Raw genomic sequence first — 19753 nt, forward strand, 5'->3', positions numbered from 1 at the left:
GAAAGCAGTGGACTGTGTCATGATAGGGCTGTGTAGATGGCTCAGTGGTTAGCGCACTTGCCTTACAAGCACCTGGCTTTGATCCCTAGAACTCCCACTTAAAGCCAAAAAGTGGGGAACAGCAGCCACACACTCGGAATCCCAACTCTGAGAAGTCAGAGTCAGCTGATCTATGAGCTAGCTAGCCAGCCAGCCAGCCTACTCGGAGTGTTACACATCAGCGAGAGGGCCGGCCTTTTAAAAAGGTGATGGTTGAGGGCTGGAGAGATGGTTCAGCCATTAAAGACTAGACTCACAACCAAAATATCAAAATGGTTAATGACAACCGAGGAATGAATGACGTCAGAGGATCTCTAGCCTCTGAACACACACAGAAACGTGCACGGAGAACACATGTGCAACATGTGCACAGAGAGAGATAGAGAGGAAGGAAGGAAGGAAGGAAGGAAGGAAGGAAGGAAGGAAGGAAAAGATGAGACACAGCAAAGGGCAGGAATTCAGAGTAGCTTCATGATCTGAGAGAATTCACTGGGGTCTTGACTTCCTTGTGTATGAAGCGCGTCTTCAGTGCATTTCCCAGACTTTATGGTGAGAACTCAGTCCCAAGGCCTTTGGTTTACTCATCTATTAAACCCGTCGTCGTAGCGAACACAGATACAGGTTGTGACACTTCTCTCAGTTTTAGGGACACAGCTCTCAGGTTCTGGTGCTGCAATGGTGCTTGGTCGTCATGGCAATCCGCCTCCCGATCTCTTCATTTTGTCATATTGAAAGTCTGTTCCCACGAACGGCAACTCCTAATTTCCCCTCCCCGCCAGCCTTCCACAACCTCTTCTCCACATCTGCCTGCGTGTTTCTAAATACCTTATGTGAGTGGACTTCATGTGACCAGGCGTGGGGTTGCAGAACAACTGGGCCACAGTAAAAGGTTTCTGAATGTGCCATACCAAAAGTTAGGTCAAAAAGTCAAACACGTCATGATTCTGAGGTATCCAGGGCAGTGTTTGCACGAGTGACCTTACAGGACGTTACTGCAGCCTTGGGAACACGCGTGAACGCTTTGCACTGTGCCTGCTCCTGTGTTACACAGCACCCATGGACACTGGCTGGTTCACCTCTGCTCAGATTTAACTGTTGAATGTCACGGACTGCTGTGGCCTTACACTCTGACGGACACATTAAGTTTAGTTACTGAAAACGGAAACTCGTGACGTTTACCTTCCTTGTCCCAGGCATCGTCAGTGTTGAGTTAGTATATCTTTGGGTGGGATTGGTCAGATAGAAAACACATCCTTCTTAAAAGCAAATTTGTTTTTTATCCTTCATAGGTTTGATAAAAAGATATTCGTGTCAGAGGATTTTTAATTAAATTTCTTTGTGATTAATTTTATATGTATTTTATACATTTTCTTACTCTAAAACTTTTATTGGATTTTTAAAATTTTTTAAATTACCTGTTACACCACCCCCACCCCCCTGCTTCTATGAGGTGCTCCCTCACCCACCCACCCACTCCCTCCCACCTCCCTACCCTGGCATTCCCCACACTGGGGCATGGAGCCTTCACAGGACCAAGGGCCTCGCCTCCCACTGATGCCCAACAAGGCCATCCTCTGCCTCATATGCAGATGGAGCCATGGGTCCATCCCTGTGTTCTCTTGGGATGGTGGTTTAGTCAATGCTTATATTTCTGTGTAACATTTCTCAAGCAAAAACGTGGTTGTGAGTGGGAAAAAGTTAGAGAATTAGATCAACTGACAAAGTGCTTGTTTTTGGACCCAAGTGGAAGCCATAGAACCCATGCCAACAAAAGAGGAGACAGGAAGATATCGGAGCTGGGCTGCCAAACCAGCCTAAGCTTCTTGGCAAGTTCCAGGCCAGTGAGAGACTCTATCTCAATGAACAAAACAAAACAAAACAAACAAGCATCCCACAAAATGAAAAAAAAAAAAAAAGGTGACTGGCACCTGAGGCCTCACATGCAGCCCCAGTCTGACGGTCCGTTTGCTCCTCGTCTGTTGGTGGGAACCGAGACTGCTTCTCTCACTCCTTCCTCCTGTGCTCGCTCTCATACAAACAGCGTAAGCCTGCCCTTCCCTTCCTTTGCCTCTCTACCTAGGAATGGGGTTGGTGAGTGGCTTGGTGACCCCAAGTGTGACTTTTTGAGAAGCTGCCAGTTGTTTTCCCTTTAAAGTGGGATGAGAGAGCCCAGCCCCGGAGCAGGGTTGACAGGAAGTCCCTTGGAGGAGATTGAAGCCACCTGGGCTCTGAGTGGCCTTCTGGTTGTGCAGTTTACAGCTCTCCCTGGAGCTGACAGGGATCAGATGTGTTTGTGATTCAAAGGCCTTTTCTCCATCCAGAGCCACATGGTTTCTTGGTCTGGGGTAAATTGTACTAGAGCTTCGAGTTTGCCACAGAGAAATCATGCTTCGGATTTCAGAAGGTGATGGTGTGTGCATGCGTTTCTGGTTCCATTCATAGGACCTGAACTCCAAACATGATTGGTCTAAGGACTGAAGGAAAAGACGGGGCTTTAATTAAGGATGCAGGAAGTAAGGGGTTGGGGATTTAGCTCAGTGGTAGAGCGCTTGCCTAACAAGCGCAAGGCTCTGGGTTTGGTCCCCAGCTCCGAAAAAAAAGAAAAGAAAGAAAGAAAAAAAAAGAATGCAGGAAGTAGGATATCACAGAGTGTCCAACGGCACCGACCAGAATTATTACATGAAGCTAGGATGACTGGGACAGCAAGGAGCAGGTGACCCCCATCAGCTGCCAGCGGCTATAGAATCCCTTCTTTAACTTAAAAAAATTACTTATTGATGTAATTAATTGATTACTTATTGATTTTTTTAATGTATGAGTGCTCTGTCTTATGTGTGCTTGTATGCCAGCAGAGGACATCGGATCCCATTACAGATGATTGTGAGCCACCATGAACCGTGGTGTGGTTGCTGGGAATTGAACTCCGTATCCTTGGAAGAGCAGTCAGTGATCTTAACCATAGAGCCATCTCTCCAGCCCGTTTTAGAATCTTAAGTTCTGTCTGGGTTCAGCTCTCAGTTCTTCTACTCCTTGTTGGAGCAGAGCTGACCTTTCCTCAAATTCGCTTTTTTTTTTTTTTCATTTGTAAAATAGGGACATTATGGAGATTGCATGAAACTATTTGGATAAAATAAACCCATGTGGGTGAGATGATTCTCATGGGCTCAGAGGTGTATCCTCAGTGAGGATGGGATCTGCTCCTCCTCTGATCCCAAGAACAGAATCCAGGGGCTCTGCTAACTTGGGAGAACTGGGGTTCAGTTTCAGGTCTGTGTGCACTCGGATTTGCAAAGCTCTAGGTACAGTCCCAAGGAATCTCAGTGCACATTCAAGAAGGTATCTCCAACGGAAACCACTTAAGAACCCGTTCTCCCTCTCCTCTCGGAAATCTACTTTAAAGCATAAGGTTTTGGTACTATTTGTATGTGATCACCCTAAAATTGCCTTTGGGCCAGTGAAACGATTGATTAATAAGCAGGTAAAAGTAGTTTTTTTGCTAGACAAGCCTAATGACCTAAACTCGATCCTAGAATGCATAAAAGGCTGGAGATGGAGGCCCAGCCCTCCGTTCATGGGACACAAAGTGCAGAGAGAAGAATCCCGAGGGAGCTTAACGTGAGTATGTAACATGGCAGCGGAATCACAAGAAAGACTTTGCCTCAAATGAAGTACAAGATGAGAACTAACCCCTAAAAAAGCTGTCCCCCCAACTTTACACAAGCATGTACACACACACACACACACACATACACACACAGACACACAGACACACACACACAAACACACACACAGACACACTGACACACACACACCACACACACAGACACACACACATACACACACTGACAGACACAGACACACACACACACACACACACCACACACACCACACACACACCACACACACACTTTTTTTTAAGTTTAAAGTTACCTAATTTCCTTTCTAGCAGTTCCTCTGTGTCCACATCACATGTTTTGTCCTTGGGGAATCTGATAGACACAGCTTTTCTAGTAGGTATGAAACTGTGTGTTAAGTAAAGGACCCTCTGCACCTTAAAAATAACAACTCACCAGGCCGGATAGGTGAATGGCTCAGTTAAGAACACTGGCTGCTCTTCCGGAGGTCCTGATTCCCATGGATCTCGTGGGAGCTCACACTCATTTGTAATTCCAGTTCGAGGGGACCAGATACCTTCTTCTGACCTCATGGACACTAGGCGCGTGTGTAAGAAATGCACACTCATACAAGCACACTCATATTTTTTAAAGGAAAGAGAACAAAAACACTTAGCAGTGGCAATTCCAACAGAAAACATGGAGTATCCAAGCAAAACTCTCCCGGGCCATTTAAAAACAATCACTTCCTTTGAGGACTCACTTTTTTTTTTTTTTTATTCTTTTATTATATATAAGTACACTGTAGCTGTCTTCAGATACACCAGAAGAGGGCATCAGATCTCTTTATAGATGGTTGTGAGCCACCATGTGGTTGCTGGGAATTGAACTCATGACCTCTGGAAGAGCAGTCGGGTGCTCTTAACCGCTGAGCCATCTCTCCAGCCCGAGGACTCACTTTTATTTACTACAAAGGGTTCCCTCTTTAAGGAGACCCATGGTGTTAAAAGCAGAAGCAAAGGGGAGATACTTTAAGGACATAGCAGTGTGAGCAGAGACCACTATCATTAACAGGACATGTAGCACACTGTGTGCTTGGTAAGCGCGAAAGGATTCAAGTAGACAGGCCTTCCTCTCTTCTATCTTTCCTGGTGGTGGCTGCAGCTGGGGCAGAGGGAGGCTTAGTTCAGCTTCTGCTCATCCTTGTTGATGTAGCTCAATGAGCCGACCTGCAAACACAGCCAGCGTCCCGATGAGACACACCAGCATAAAGACTCCGAGGAGGATGTGGTCCATCACCATGGCGACATACTTCCACTCCTCAGACGCCTGGGGAAAACAGAGGCATTGGACGGGAGTCCCCTAAGATGGGACACAGGCTCATAGCATCCCCCACAGGCCTGGCCTTCAATATGTAAATCTCCAATATGTAGTTCTCATCTTGTACTACATATCTTCAATATGTAAATCAACCCCTGAGGCCGATATTATACTCTTTGGGTTTTGCATAGCTAATTTAAGCCAAAAATGACTTACTATAGTTGCCGGGGGTAGTCAACACGGCACATCTCAAGTCAGTAACTGGAGCTTAAAGCCAACTCATTGGTCAAGGTCAGATCAACCTCCTTGTTGCACTTATGCATTTGATCATTTAGACCCCGAGGTGTGTTAGCCTGGAGGTGGTGGCACACGCCTTTGATTCTAGCGCTCAGAAAGCAGAGGAAGGAACACATCTGAGTTGGAGATCAATTTGGTCTACAGAGCGAATTCCAGGACACCCTTGACTACACAGAGAAACCCTGTCATGAATAGATAGGTGGATGGATGGATGGATGGATGGATGGACGGATGGACGGACGGACGGATGGACGGACAGACAGATGGACAGACGGACAGACAGACCCAGAGGCGTGGCCTGGGAGCCATACAGCTTACATTGTTAGACTCCTGGTCTGACTTCATGGTCTCTGCAATGTACTTCACACCCTCAATGGCGCTTTTCACCTCAGGGTGCTTGATCAGTGGAGAATGAAAGCCCATAGGTGGAGGCCCCGGCTTCCCAGAGATGTCAGAGATATCTATGTCTTCTGTGAAAATCCTTTTTTCTTGTTTATCTCTGGATGGTCTTTTCATTGTGGAGAAAAACATGATGTTTGGGATAGTGTCGATAAAAACCTAACATTAAAAAAAGAAATCCCTGGCATGAGACCTTTTTGTCAATATTCCCAGAATCACTGACTCTGGGTAAGCAATGCGATCGTGGGCAAATCACTCATCATTTCCAGACCTCAGCCTCCTTGTCCTTAAAACAAAACCACTGCACTAGATAGAGGCCAAAGACTAACTCCTGACTGCAGTCGACAGCAAGGATTCTGTAATGTAAGCAGTTAGCCACTAGAGGGAGCTTGTGTGTAGACGCCAATGCTAAATTAGGCTTCGGACTCCTCTACAGGCAACAGAAAGTTTGGAGCAAGTACATTCTCCGGACCATGTGATTAAAGATTGCTCCTGCAGCCTCAAGTATGTAAATGCTTAGCTTCACAAAATAACTCTACTATTTTCTTCTGGTTTTATTTGTTGTTGTTGTTGTTGTCGTTTCTCCTGACGTTAATTAAATATACAGAGGTCTTGCCCAGAGGCATCTAACAGGGACTGTTACTGTTAGCCTACTTGGTAAGCCAGCATTACTGACACCAACACAGTTTAGTATCTCTATGACGTTTATGAAAAATGGGTATATTTGAGTGGGGGATATGACTCAGTGATACAGTGCTCGTCAAGAATGTTCACATCCCTGAGTTCAATCCCCAGCATGACCACAACATTAATTAAAATAAAAACATATGTGAGGTATTAATACATTTTCAGTTCAGTAATATAAATATTTGTGAGCACGCTCCTCACATCAGGGCCCTCCCTTCTCTCTCTCTCTCCTTGTTCTGTTCTCCATGATGATTTTCACCAATGAAAATAAGAATGTCTATTCACAAATTGAAAAACATACCAATTAAGAGCTTAAGAAGCCCAAGCATCAGGTGGGATCTATTCATCTCTAATCAGATCCCATAAACTCGAATTGGGAGTGGGCTGCACTCGTTTTACTTTCCTTCCGACTCCGGGAAGGCTATGTGAGCTGTCCCCGCAAAGAAGCAGCTCCCTTTCCAGGTTCCCTAAAGCCCAGGATGTTAGCTAGGACTGCCCCGGTTCACTAAAGGGAGACCTGGGAGTCTCTTATATTTTTGGTTGTGAGCCTAGCCTTTAACGGCTGAGCCATCTCTCCAGCCCGAGACCTGGGAGTCTCAACGCTCACCTTCCGCACCCACTCGGGCATGATGTGGGTGCTGGGCGAACGGTGGTGTGTGTTGATGACAATGACGGTGATTATTATGGACGCAATGACAAAGACCATGGTAAACAACATGTACTTCCCGATCAGGGGTACAGCGCTAGAGGTGGAAGGGATCAGCTCCACAATGACGAGAAGGAACACAGTCAGGGACAGTAAGACAGAGATGCTCAGCGTCATCTTCTCCCCTAGAAAGACAAAGGGAAAATGTAACAACGCTTCTGCTCCTGAAACCCCAGGACGTTACAATGTAACTTTGGATTGAGGCAGAACAAGCATATTGTATACTAGTGTCACAGTACGGGTGTGGGGTGGACGCAGACATGTACCAGAAGACTGTGTGAGGGCATGGAGTAGTGTCTTCTGCCAGAGCTACACAGAAACAGGCTGCTGTTGCTTCAAGCATCCACCTGTGCCATTCCATCAAACAGTCCCTCCACACTCATCAGCCACCAAAACCCAAGGCGAAGGAATGTAACCAGCATGTTCTCAAAGGACAATCTGGGGATCCTTTCCCGGAGACCGAAGGGCCCTGACAGCATCAAGTGGCCAGGGTTTCCGTTACAGCTGCCAAGCAGCGAATGGCAACTTGGTTTCATGCCCTAGACTCTTCCTTTTTTGTTGTTGGGACTCAGGAAAACAAGAGGGATTCTGGGTTGGCAAGCTAGAGCCAGGGTGGAAGTTTGAATAAACCTCACCCCTGGTCATTTTGTTACCCAGAAGATGGCGGGGCAGCCCAGAAAATACCTTTCTTTCAATGTGAAGCTGCTAGGCCAAAACTATATACATATATATATATAAAGAATCCGCTATCCAGATGCTGACTGCAGCTCGCCCAGGGACTCACAACCTCCTGACCTCCTCTTACTTTCATCTAAAAAGTTTGTCTTCTCAAATCAGTTCTTGGCTTGGTTTGGTTCTCATGGTAAGGGATTCCCCCAAATCCTCTGTTTTTTTTTTCCCTGTGGGCCCCGAGTCTCAGGGGTCCTGGCTGGGCAGGCTGCAGGAAGGTCAGGCTGACTGGCACTGGGTCGTCTTTGTAGGGCGCAACAGAGAACCTTGGGCCGCTCTTGCTGGGGTCCCTAGGGAGTTCTCTTGTGTTGCCTTTTCTGCTGTTACTGTAGCCTTGAATACCTTACCAGGCTATAAGTAGGCAGACAGCCTTCCGTAACTGCAGATTTTGCAAGAATTCAACCAAACTCAGACCGAAAATATTCAGAAAAATTAAATTGTATCTGTCTTGAATATATGTAGATTCTCCTGCCACTGTCCCTCAAACAAAACAACGTGATAACTATTTTTGTATAGTCTTTACAGTGTGTCAAGAAACAATTTTAAGTATCAAAGGATATCCTAAAGTTCCATGTGACTACAATGCCATTTTAGATGAGGGACTTGAGCATCCTTGGAATTCAGGACCCATGGACATCCTTGAACAGTGACTTTGTGACCCTGTGGAGCGACTAAAACTGGGGGATACATAGGAAAGATAAGCAAGGAATCCTCAATTCTACCTCCGAAAGAAAGAGCCAAGACTCTCAACATTAAAGTTATCAAGCTATTTGCCATTGTCTGTCCAATAATACTAGAATAACTAACATCTGCCAAGCTCAGAGTACTCACAAGCATTTAGTATTTACAGGCATAGACTGTTCAGTATTTATAGCGGCCAGTTAGATCTGTATTGCTCTAGCAGTGTCTTCTCTTGCTTTCAGAAGTTTCATGATTAGGAAGTTCAAAATATTTATTTGGAGCTGGAGCGATGGCTCAGAGGTTAAGAGCACTGACTGCTCTTCCAGAGGTCCTGAGTTCAAATCCCAGCAACCACATGGTGGCTCACAACCATTTGTAATGGGATATAATGCCCTCTTCTGATGTGTCTGAGGCAGCTACAGTGTATTTATTTATTTATAATAAATAAGTAAATCTTTTTTAAAAAAGAAAATATTTATTTGTACTTATTTGTTCAAAAGAAATGGAGGGGGCAAAAGAGAAGGCTCAGAAGTCAGGGGCATTGGCTGCTCCATTCCCAGGATCCACACTGCAGCTCACGAGCATCTCTAACTGTCATTCCAGGGACACTGTGCCCTAATTTGGCCTCCATTAGCACCAAGCACACACGCGTAGTGCATAGACATACAAGCAGACGAAGAGCCTCATTCACGCTGAGAGACGGCTCAGTGTTAGTTAAGGGCACTTGTTGTTCTTCGAGAGAGGACCCGAGTTTGGTTCCTGAGTGGTGAGCTCCGCTGAGATCCCTCAGCCACCCAGCACCTGTCTGTTGGTGGCCTGCGCACAGCAATGATGACTTGGGTCCCTGCACCTCTGTGAGCACACACTTACCTGGCTGTCCCTAGACTAGCAGCCTGAGCCTCACAGCAGTTACAGCCATGACAACCGCCCTCACCTGAGTCTGTGGGCAGGTAGAACACCAGACTGGTTAAGAAGGAGAAGAGCAGGCAGGGAATGATGACGTTGACAATGAAGTAGAGAGGCAGACGCTGCATGACGAAGTGGTAGGTGATGTCCAGATAAGGGGTGTTGGGGCAGCAGGAGTAAAACACCCAGTGCTTCCAGCCCCGGGCTTCCTTGATCACCCACTCTCCGCTCTCCATGAAGTTACTCAGGTCGGGCTGGTCACTTTCCTGAGAATCAAAACAAGGTTTGCAGACTCCTGCTGTTCCACCCCAAGGAAGGGCAGAGACATGGTAGCCATGTCCCGTACGGAGGGTCACTTTGCCAAGAGGGATGTTGGACCAACTCTGCTTTGGGGTGATAGGTTGATTTTCTATAGAACACGTCATATGGTAAGTTAGGCTTATTCATTTCGGCTCTACACGCAAACCTACAGGAGACTTTAAAACACTGTCCCTCCCACTCCCGAGCCACACCCAAGATTCATTTTATCAGACTTATCGAGACAGCACATAGCAAAGAGAATTTATTTAAGCTCTTACTTAGCTCTCTTGGGCAGTGCCTCAAGAACCTTGGCATTCAACTGAAAGCCATACGACTAGATGCTTCTCTAGTTTGGAGCGGTGCCAGGAGCCTGTGATTGTCTAGAGGCTGACTTGGACACCTAGTGACCCTAGTTCTGAGACCAGCCGTAGCCCAGCAGGCTACTACCTACCGGATTGATGGCCACCACAGAGCCGTCATAGGTCCAAGTGCCCAGCTTCATGCTGCAGTTCTGCTCATCGAAGGGAAAGTGGGTGACAATGATCTCACAGTAGCTTTTAAAGATGGCTGGAGGGGTCCAGGTGATGTGACCGGTGTAGTCCAGGAGCACCTTGGTGAATTTGACAATGGCAAAGTCTCCATCTGCACTGTGGTCGGGATAAGAGAGGAAAATGGCGCCAATGTTGCATTCCAACCCATGGCGGTGCTCCCCAAATTTGACTTACACCAATGCTCACTTGGGTCATGGTCAAGAAAACCACACAGTCCTAAGCAGTAGCCAAGTGGGATGATGTGTTTCTGTGGTTCCAGCACTCTAGAAGCTGAGGCAAGTGATTCCTCAGTCACCTGGGCTACACAGTAAAGCCCAATCTATCAATGAATCAATGAATCAATGAGAGAAAGCAAAGTTTTTCTGAGCGCGGACCAAGGTCCAAGTCAGCGTCTCGGAGGATGAATGTGAGAATCTACAGGCTTCACAGAGAAACAAATGACACAGACCCGATGCACCTCAGCCTTCCCTTTCCTGTCCCCAGAGACACTTGCAATGTCAGACTCCAACTCTGGGCTTTCAGAGTTGGCTGGAAAGACCAGAAATTTAAAATAAACACTCCTAGCAGCTGAATATTGTGTGTGTGTGGGCGGGGGGGGGGGGGGGACTGATGTTTAGAACCTGATGGGACAAGTCACAAACTCAGATGCCTTCTGACTAGCAGGGGGGCAAACCCTATAGCTGAGAGAGAAAGGCACAGAGCTCCTCACTCCTTAAGTGTGGTCTTTAGCACCAGGCATCCAGGGGGGCCATGTGAGTCTGAAAATCCAGCACAGCCACATAGCTGGAACCCCTTTCAGAAACCGGAAACAGATTTTTTAAAAAGTCCATTTTCTCTAGTTCTCAGAATTCAATATAATGGCTTCACACGTTAAACAAATCCTCTGCCACTGAGCTGCTTCCCCAGCCCTTTTCTCTAGCCACGGAGGTGCAGTCTGTGGAGAGAACTAAAGCGGTGGGGTTCTCAGTAAAGACAAGACACTGCATCTATCAACATCTCTCTCCACCAACAATGGGGAATTTGGCTCACCCTGCAATCCCAGCTCTAGCTGTGTGCTAGATGCTGGAAGGGCCGCCAGAGGGCGCCATTTTCATCTACAACCTCTGCCAGCCCCAGCAACATCTGCTGTAAAGCACAGATCAGACTGCAAATCCCCAGTTAGCTGACTGCGCATGCTCCTGTTCCCGCCTTGGAAGGATGCTCTTTGAAATGAATATTCCCTGACAAATGAAGGGCATATGATAATGAACGTGTCATTAAGCCAAGTGTCGTGAATCACATTATAATTTCACAACGCACAGTCTGTTGCAGGGCCCAGTGGATGGCAAGGGAGACATCCGGGCACTGATGGTGGGATGGCATTCAGGATGTGATGAATAACACCCCGGGGAGTTGAGACCCCTGGGGCGGGGAGGGGAGGGAGAGGTATTTGATTCCAAGGGACTCAGAGACGGGAAGTCCGGGTGTCTCCACACGCCCCATCTCACCATCGCAGCTCTCCGGGATTAATGTCCCCACCCACAGCCCTGATTCAATTTGGCTTCCATAATTGTTTCTATTCATAACATGGGACGCCATATGGCGTTCCTCGCCTGTCAACGTGGTTCTGGTTTTAAGGGTTATTTAATGCGAAGGGTGGGGAAGCGCCTGTGGCAGTCCTTCTGAGGGGACGCTGGCCCACCCTGCATGGTTTTGCTTACTTGTTATAGAGAACAACGTCCGGCCGCCAGATCTTTTCCGAGGGGATGTGAATTTTTTTCACTCCTCCATAGTCATCTGGATTCCATTTCAAGTTGTAATCAACCCATTGCTAGAAAGAGAGACATTTTCCCGGTTAGCAGGCCGAATCAGTGTGTGACTTAGAGTGATCCAGAGTTCCGATGGGCCAGCAAGCTTTGGAAATAGTGTTACCGGCTGAATGATATGTATTATGGTGAAATTCACTCTTGCAAAGTGTAGTTCATACTTAAGAATGGGCCCTTAGTTGGATCTTTACGGAGGAATTAAGATGAGGTCATTAGGGCGAGCCCTCATCCAGTATCTTTATGAAAAGAGGAAATTTAAATCACACACACAGACACCAAAGACATAGAGAAAATGTTTTGTGAACATGACTGCAGCTATCTACAAGCCTAGTAGAACGTTCTGGAATTGATTTCCCCTCACGGTCCTCAGAGGGAACAAACTCCAATGACACGTTAACTTTGGAACATCTGGTCTCCAGAACAGTGCAATGATAAACTGCTGTTGTTAAAGCCTTCCAGTTTGTTTTCCTTAGCCATGGCCTCCCTAGCAAACAAATCCACACAGAGAATAAACATGAAAAGAGAACCAAATCAAACAGTACATCAGCATGCATATACATGCATAAATATATGTGTATGTATATATGTATATGTGCATATATGCATATGTGTATGTGTATATATGCATGTATGTATGCATATATAAGTGTGTATGTGTATATGATTATATGCATATATGCATATGTGTATGTGTGCATATGTACAGATTTGTATATGTGTATGTGCGTGTATGCATATATGCATGTATGTGTGCATATGTGTATGTGTGTATATGTGAACATGTGCATATATGCATACGTGTATATGCATACGTGTATATGCATAAATGCATGTATTTATGTACACATATATAAATGCATGTGTATATGCATATGTGTATGTGTGTATATGTGTATATATGCATATGTATATGTGTATATGTGCATATTTGTATGTGTATGTACGTGTGTATACGCATGCATGTATGTGTATATATGTATGTGTGTATGTGTGCATATATATATATATGTATATATATGCTTCCACCATTCCAATGGACCGCCTTTCAACATTTTGGTATATGATCCTACTTCCTAGATGTATTTCCTCTGGGCCCAGGTTTGATATTCGGTGAATACACAGCGTAAGCGTAATAACCAGCTGGATTACCTGTTTCAGACGAACGTTGGTTGTCACAATCTGATTTACTTCATCCTGGGAAGAGAGAAGGTCCCTTCTTTAGGGCATGAATAAGGAAGCCAGGGGGAGATAGTCCAGTGTGAGACGGGGTCCCACAGGGTGGGTGCCACAGGATAAATGACACAGGGAGCCCCCAGCCCTGGTCTTACCACGTTGATAAGCTGGATCAGTTGCAGTCCCACAGTGACCTGTACAATCTCACGGTGGTCCCCTACTGGCCGGACCACACTGCTGTAGTCTTTAAAGAGCTTTGCCACCAGACGAGTCTCATGTTCGGAGCCCAGAACAGTGCCAGCTGTGCAGGAAATGACACATTTACCGTCAGATGTAGTTCTCCACCTTGCACACAGTCTCACCAGGGTTAGAGGCACAGCCAGCTAATGGGAAACAGAGTCCCCTCCCAAACACAGTTGCTGGTGCGGTCCCATACTCAGCGAGGGTCAACACTTGTTCTCTGGATAGGTCACCTTACATCACATTTGGCAAGACACCACACACATGAAAAAGCCACAGGAAGGCTAGGTGTTTCAGAGCCTGGACATGGCTGGACTGACTGGTGTCCCATTTCACACTGTCATTAGCAATTAAAAGTAGTTGCTGTTTTACAGTCCCTAGGCTGGCCATGGTGAGCAAAAGGAAAGTAATAAGTTTGGTGAAGTTATGGAAACGTTGAAACCTCACGCACTGTTACCATATGACCCAGCAAGTGCACTCCTGGACACATCCAAAGGATAACAGCACTGCGTACAACACTCAAAGTGCCGCCAGCAAGTACGTGGATGGATGCATTAGGGTGTATCCAACAATGGAGTAGTATTAAGTCATAAAAGGGGAAGGAAGTGAGGATGCTGTCGAAACATGTACGCACCTTGATACCATCATTAAGCTAGTGTGAAAAGCCAGATATAAAAGGGTAGTAAGTCTACAGAGGTGGGAAGATGGTGGTTCTAAGTGTGACTTGGAGAACCGGGCCACTTAATGGGTTCAGTGTGGCCTTTGGAGACAAGAGTATCAGAACTATGTGATGGTGATATTCCCACTGAACTGTGTACTTTGAATGGTTAAAATAATCAAATTTATGTGATGTGTATGTTTTCTCAGTTTTTACAAATCTCAGCTGTTACAGTCACGTACCGATTAAAACAGAAAGAACAAACCAACCTGTGCTCTGATGACTTGGGGCTAGGACTTCTCTTCAGAACATAGTTCCCTTCTTGGCTCTCCTAGGTGTCACCCCCTGAGGCTGCTGAGGCAAAGTGACTACTCTGACCTGACCTTCGGAAAGTGCAGGACTTGCCCAAGGTCATTCAGCTAACAGAACCTTCAAATTCCATGTGGTGACCCCAACTCCTAATTTTATGAGTGTGGTGTGGGCTGGCTGCAATCTCACAACTTCGTATACCCTTATCCCTAGGCGAAAACCCCTCCCAAATCCATCATGCACCTTATAAGGGTGTCTATAACTCCAGCCTGACAAAAACAGAGGCTGCTTTTCTAAGAGCAGACACACGAGCCATTCACCCTGATTTATGTAACCAGATACTCTCTGTTTGAAAGCTGTTGCTGAGGTCACCATTACCCATTGGTCACCCATGGGCTAAGAAATGTTGGATTCATGAGATGTGTTCCCTCTTGCTCGGAAGTGTTATTTCTCACCCAGACCTTAGATTTTTATAAAATGACTAACGCTACTCAACTACCTGGTAAGTTAAGTCCCATGACCATCTGTAATCCTCCCAAATAGTTAGAATGATTCGGTGGGTGATTTTTATTTTAACCCCAGCTTCACAGATGAAAACACTGAGGCTCAATGCTTAGCTGTGAACTCTTAGATCCCCAGAGGCAGAGTTACAGACAATTTATCTCATTCCTGAAGGTAGAATGTAATCTCTATTTAGATTTGAGCTTTCGCAAATCTTTCAGCATAGCTTAAACATCTTTGCTGTGAACCCCATGAACCCTGACCTAGCCACATCTCAAATCTAGCTTCCTAAGTTGTCTGAACCTCAAAACTTCCAACAGTACTAAAGAACTTTCTCATAGGACTTCCCCAAACTGCTGGCAAGCTGCTGACCCTCAAGAAGGGGTGTTGTGCAGAGACCCAGATTTTGCACAGGAGGAACACATAGAAAGCAAGAGGGTCAGCAGTGTGTTCCAGAAAAGCTGTGCATCTGGCCTAATGGTTCACTAAGGGAGGAGGACGGGGGAAATAGGTGTGCCAGCATGCTGGAGACACTCACCTCCAGCCCTTGCCCATGGCAAGGGGCCTCGTTCCCTTCATGAGGAATTGCCACCTCATTCTCTATTTCTTAGAGTTGTTTCAATGGGCAAGGTGAGGAGATACAATGTTTCCCCAACAGGGTTTACAGAAACATTACTGCAATCCATTGCGAGGAAACAGCCCATAGAGCTGAGTAATGAGTAAGCAAGAGAATGAGTAAGCAAGTCGATGTCATAGAATTTTCCAAGACTCCAAGGAAGAATTCTGCAATCCCCGTTCTAGCTCCAATATGGCTTGGAGTGCTGGAGTTAGCACAGCCAGTAAGCTCTCTTTCGTTAAAGAGGAAGGTTCTACATAGACAACAAGGCATGTCAACATTGCCCTTTGTAGCCAAAGCATAGCAATGCTCTTGACTCCAACAGTGATGACACTTAACCCACCACACTTGTCTGTTGAATATCTGCATGCAAACACTGTATTAGAAATGCTACAATATTTGAAGGTGAACCTGGCATGAATTGGCTTCTCTCTGTTCACAGGGTGAGTGACATTTGTCATTGACATCAATAGCTATCAGCCCATTGGGAATTTATGTGCCCTGAGAAAGGTGGCAGTGGCATGGCTGAGGTTCCTGAATGGATGGTAGGAGAAGTTTGTGAAAGGTGCCACGTAACCAGAACAACTGGGGTGTGTTCAGCAGGCACGGGGAAAGTGACCCTGACCGAAGGACTGTTGCTAAGAGTCCACATGTTCAAAGTGCATGTTCTACATCATATTATGTGTATGTGACTGTGTGTAAAATGAGCTTTCTAGATCATATTACATGTGCGTAACTGTGTGTTTGCATGTGTGCTGTGATGGTTGGCATATGCTCGTCCCAGGGAGTGGCACTATTAGAAGGTGTGGCCTTGTGGGAGGAAGTGTGTCACTGTGGGGGGTGGACTTGGAGATCTTCCTCCTAGCTGCCTGAGGATGCTCAGTCTGTTCCTGGCTTCCTTTGGGAGAAGATGTAGAACTCTCAGCTCTACCTGTACCAAGCCTGTCTGGATGCTGCCATGTTCCTGCCTTGATGATAATGGACTGAACCTCTGAACCTGTAAGACAGCCCCAATTAAATGCTGTCCTTTATAAGAGTTGCCTTGGTTATGGTGTCTGTTCACAGCAGTAAAACCTTAACTAAGACATGTGTGTGTGCAAGCACGTATGTGTGTACCTGCATGTACAAGCCAGAAGACAACCTCAGATGTCATTTCTCAGGGATCCACATCTTTTTGGAGACAGGCTGTCATTAGCCTAAAATTTACTATGTAGGCTAGGCTAGATGGCCAGGAAGCACTAGGGACCTTTCTGCCTTTCCTTACACATTGTCAGGATTACAGACATTGTCACCATGCCTGGTTTTCTAAATATGGGTTGTGGGAATTGAAATAAGGTCCTGTGTTTGTAATGCCAGTGCTTTGCTGACTGAACCTGCTTTGCATTTGTACACAGGGAACTGGACCCTGGTTTTGAGGGAAAGAATTCTGAACTGTAGTGAGTCGCCTTGTGTAAATCTTACTCCAACCTCATGCTCTGTCTCTACCTGGGTGATTTCAGATTGTTTTAGGCCTGGGTGTGGGAGTTCTTAAGTTCTTAAGTGATCACACCCTGCAGGCCAGTTTATATCTTTTCCCTTCGGTTTCCTTATAATAAACAAATTTAGGGTGCTGGACTTCAGTTTATAATTCTAAATTTCTATGGACTGCCGTCTCATTCTCTGCGTGGCTCCAGAAAAGGACCTGACTGGGACAGCGAAGAAGCTGAGAGAAGAAACATAGACAGACACATGGACACACAGAAAAGCCATGATCCCATGGCCTGGTCTCTCGGGTAGAGAAACCTCAGAGCCCAGGAAGCTCAATGTGTTTATTAAATAGATTGAACATGGAGGAAGGATTAGTGCATAGAGATAAGCATGGATGCAGGGTTTATATACAGTTGGGTCAAGGGGACAAGGTTAGCTATCTCGGTGGGACAGTTCTGTAGGGGAACAGTCAGTCATCCGTCCATAACACCCAGGGGCCAGAAAACTATGGTGGACATTCTCTACACATCCTTCCAATATCCACACATGATGGCTTTGCCATCTTCCTTGGAGTCTTACCCCACCAGGAAGGCTTTTCTATTCCTCCATGGGTCTGAGGCTTTTGGGGTTCTTGACCTGGCCATGCCCATGTTAACACACATACTCACCCATGATTTCACCTGCTCAGGGCTTCCTCTGCTTACTACAGACTGCACATGGGATCAAAACACACAACACTGACTCTTACTAGCTGCACGTGAACTGTGTTGTTCTAAGAGGTCTTGTAGGTAATATTTAGAAGCCTATCTATCACATAAGAACTTTCACTGAGGGGCTTGGAGGGCTGGCTCAGAAGTTAAGAGCACTTGTTGCTCTTGCACAGGACCCAGATTCTGTTCCCAGTACCCACATGGTGGCTCATGCGTATCTGTAACTCTAGGGAATCTGAGGCCCTCTTCTGACCTCTGTAGTCACTGGGCACACATGTGGTGCATATACATGCAGGCAAAACATTCATACACATAAAATAAAAAAATTCTTTAAAATTTTTTAAAACAAGTTTTCACCAAGTGTGATGCTTGTAAATACGTGCATGCACATGCCTGCTTTGGTTGGATCAACTTTAAATTTCACAGCATTTAATCCATCTGAGTTTAGACACTTCCTCTAACTCTGCTATTGAAAATAAATGTGTGTGTGAGTGTGTATGAGTGTGTGCGTGTGTATATATGTGTGTGAGTGTGTGAGTGTGTGAATGTATGTGTGTGAGTGTGTGTGTGTATATGTGTGTGTATGTATGTGTGTGTATACATGTATGTGTGAGTGTGTGAGTGTTTGTGTGTGTGTGTGTGTGTGTGTGTGTGCTCTTTGCTTTTGCCTGGAAGGCCTGTGTTTGTCGGAGCAATGTTAGAGCGAGGGGAGTTGCAGGCTTTAAGCCACCATGCTCCTCAGTGGAATGATATGACCAGTAAGTTCATCGGAAGTAATCAACACACATCTCCTGTTTCCCTCTACCGGAAGTCTGGGGCTCAGGATAGCGTTTCAGCGGCTGTGATGGGACACATTCCAGAGTAGAGAGTAGGTCAAGGGCTGTGCAAGGTTTCGTGAGTCCAACTCAAACATAAAACCTACATAGTAGTAAGATCCTTACAAAGTGGGGTGGAGTGGGAGTGCAGCGGCCATGGATTTATATGGACTTAAAAAAAAAACGAATCTCTGACTTTAAAAACCTAGACATGACAAAACAGTTTCTTTGTAGAGACAGTTTGGTTACATTGTTAACAGGTTTCCAGGCACCTGTAGCTGTCAATCAAACCTCTTCATTCTCAGACAAATTCTCCAGTGACAAAAGGCCCATCGTTGTCTACACAGTTCACACCCAAACTATGCAATCTAGCTACAAATAATAATAATAATAATAATAATAATAATAATATCAAAAATAAAATAACGAAGTTTAAATAAGTTTATGCCCTTGTATGTATCTATGGCTAGATCGTTTTGGCACATGCAGCCCTATGGCTGTGTGCTGGACCTGCCTTCACTAGTCTGAACATGAAGGTAGATGAGAACGGTAGCATGGTCTACCAGTGGCTCTGATTGTACAAGTGGGCTATCACGTTCACATGACTGAGCCTGGGACCAGGCAATGCCAGAGCGACCAGGATCTCTTGCTCGTGGCTTTTGACCAGGCAGCTCCCATTCTGGGGAAACAAACTAAAAATCTATCCTCAAGATTCCATCCGAGCCAACACCAAGCTGTGACTGGTAGAGAAGCCTCTGGCTGGTATAGCCGTGTCCTGTGTTCCCTTTAAAGAAACAAGACCTTGGTATGGGACATGGGGCACATTAGTGTTTCACCCTCAAAGGAGAGCCCCCTCCCTGGGACTTACCGGAGCAGAGGCCCAGCAGCAGGAGGACAGCGGTGAGCTCCATGGGCTGTGGACGCTGGTGTGGCCTCCAGCAGCCTGTCCCACTCCCTGGCACTCTGGCTGCAGCTTGGCTGCAGGCCTTGGGCCAGCTGACTCTCAAGTTATTGTCTTACATCACCTGTGTGCCTGCATGACAGCTGAGCTGCCCGCAGCCTCAAAGCTGGGGCCTTCTGTGGCCACAGACGTGCCTTGCCATCACTCGGCTCATGTTAGGCGTAAACCGTATGAAAGTCTGCATAGATCGTGAGCCAGGGGCTTGTTTTGTTTTGTGTTGAAGATCAAACCCTGACCTCACGAACATACTAGCTAAATTCGGGCTAAAT

General features: G+C 46.1%; 1 protein-coding gene across 2 annotated transcripts; it reads right to left on the minus strand.

Annotated features, from left to right (window-relative positions):
* Window positions 1-4281: 4281 nt before the first annotated feature.
* Window positions 4282-19495, minus strand: Chrna1 (cholinergic receptor nicotinic alpha 1 subunit). Of its 2 annotated transcripts, XR_015683437.1 has the most exons (10): window positions 19392-19453; window positions 13363-13508; window positions 13184-13228; window positions 11930-12039; window positions 10130-10325; window positions 9407-9644; window positions 6964-7187; window positions 5589-5828; window positions 4612-4982; window positions 4282-4415 (listed from the first exon to the last, which is right to left on the minus strand). XR_015683437.1 is itself a non-coding variant. In NM_024485.2 (9 exons), exons 1-9 carry the CDS (start codon window positions 19432-19434, stop codon window positions 4851-4853), a joined length of 1374 nt encoding a protein of 457 aa, NP_077811.1. In that variant the 5' UTR covers window positions 19435-19495; the 3' UTR covers window positions 4436-4850. The 2 variants fall into 2 exon arrangements, 1 of the variants encoding a protein (NP_077811.1); NM_024485.2 differs by lacking the exon at window positions 4282-4415 and having other exon boundaries at window positions 4436-4982; window positions 19392-19495.
* Window positions 19496-19753: the final 258 nt, after the last annotated feature.

This window comes from Rattus norvegicus, chromosome 3, assembly GCF_021556685.1.
Source record: "Rattus norvegicus strain SHRSP/BbbUtx chromosome 3, alternate assembly SHRSP_T2T, whole genome shotgun sequence".
Taxonomy (NCBI): domain Eukaryota; kingdom Metazoa; phylum Chordata; class Mammalia; order Rodentia; family Muridae; genus Rattus; species Rattus norvegicus.

What these genes read in the sequence shown, in the direction of transcription:
- Chrna1 (NM_024485.2), bottom strand. Translation starts at nt 19,434, where the DNA reads ATGGAGCTCACCGCTGTCCTCCTGCTGCTGGGCCTCTGCTCCG. An exon ending in CTACCTGCCCACAGACTCAG is followed by an intron (nt 7,188 to 9,406) that starts GTGAGGGCGGTT and finishes TTGTCTTTCTAG; the next exon opens with GGGAGAAGATGACGCTGAGC. An exon ending in TGCCCGAGTGGGTGCGGAAG is followed by an intron (nt 5,829 to 6,963) that starts GTGAGCGTTGAG and finishes TTTTAATGTTAG; the next exon opens with GTTTTTATCGACACTATCCC.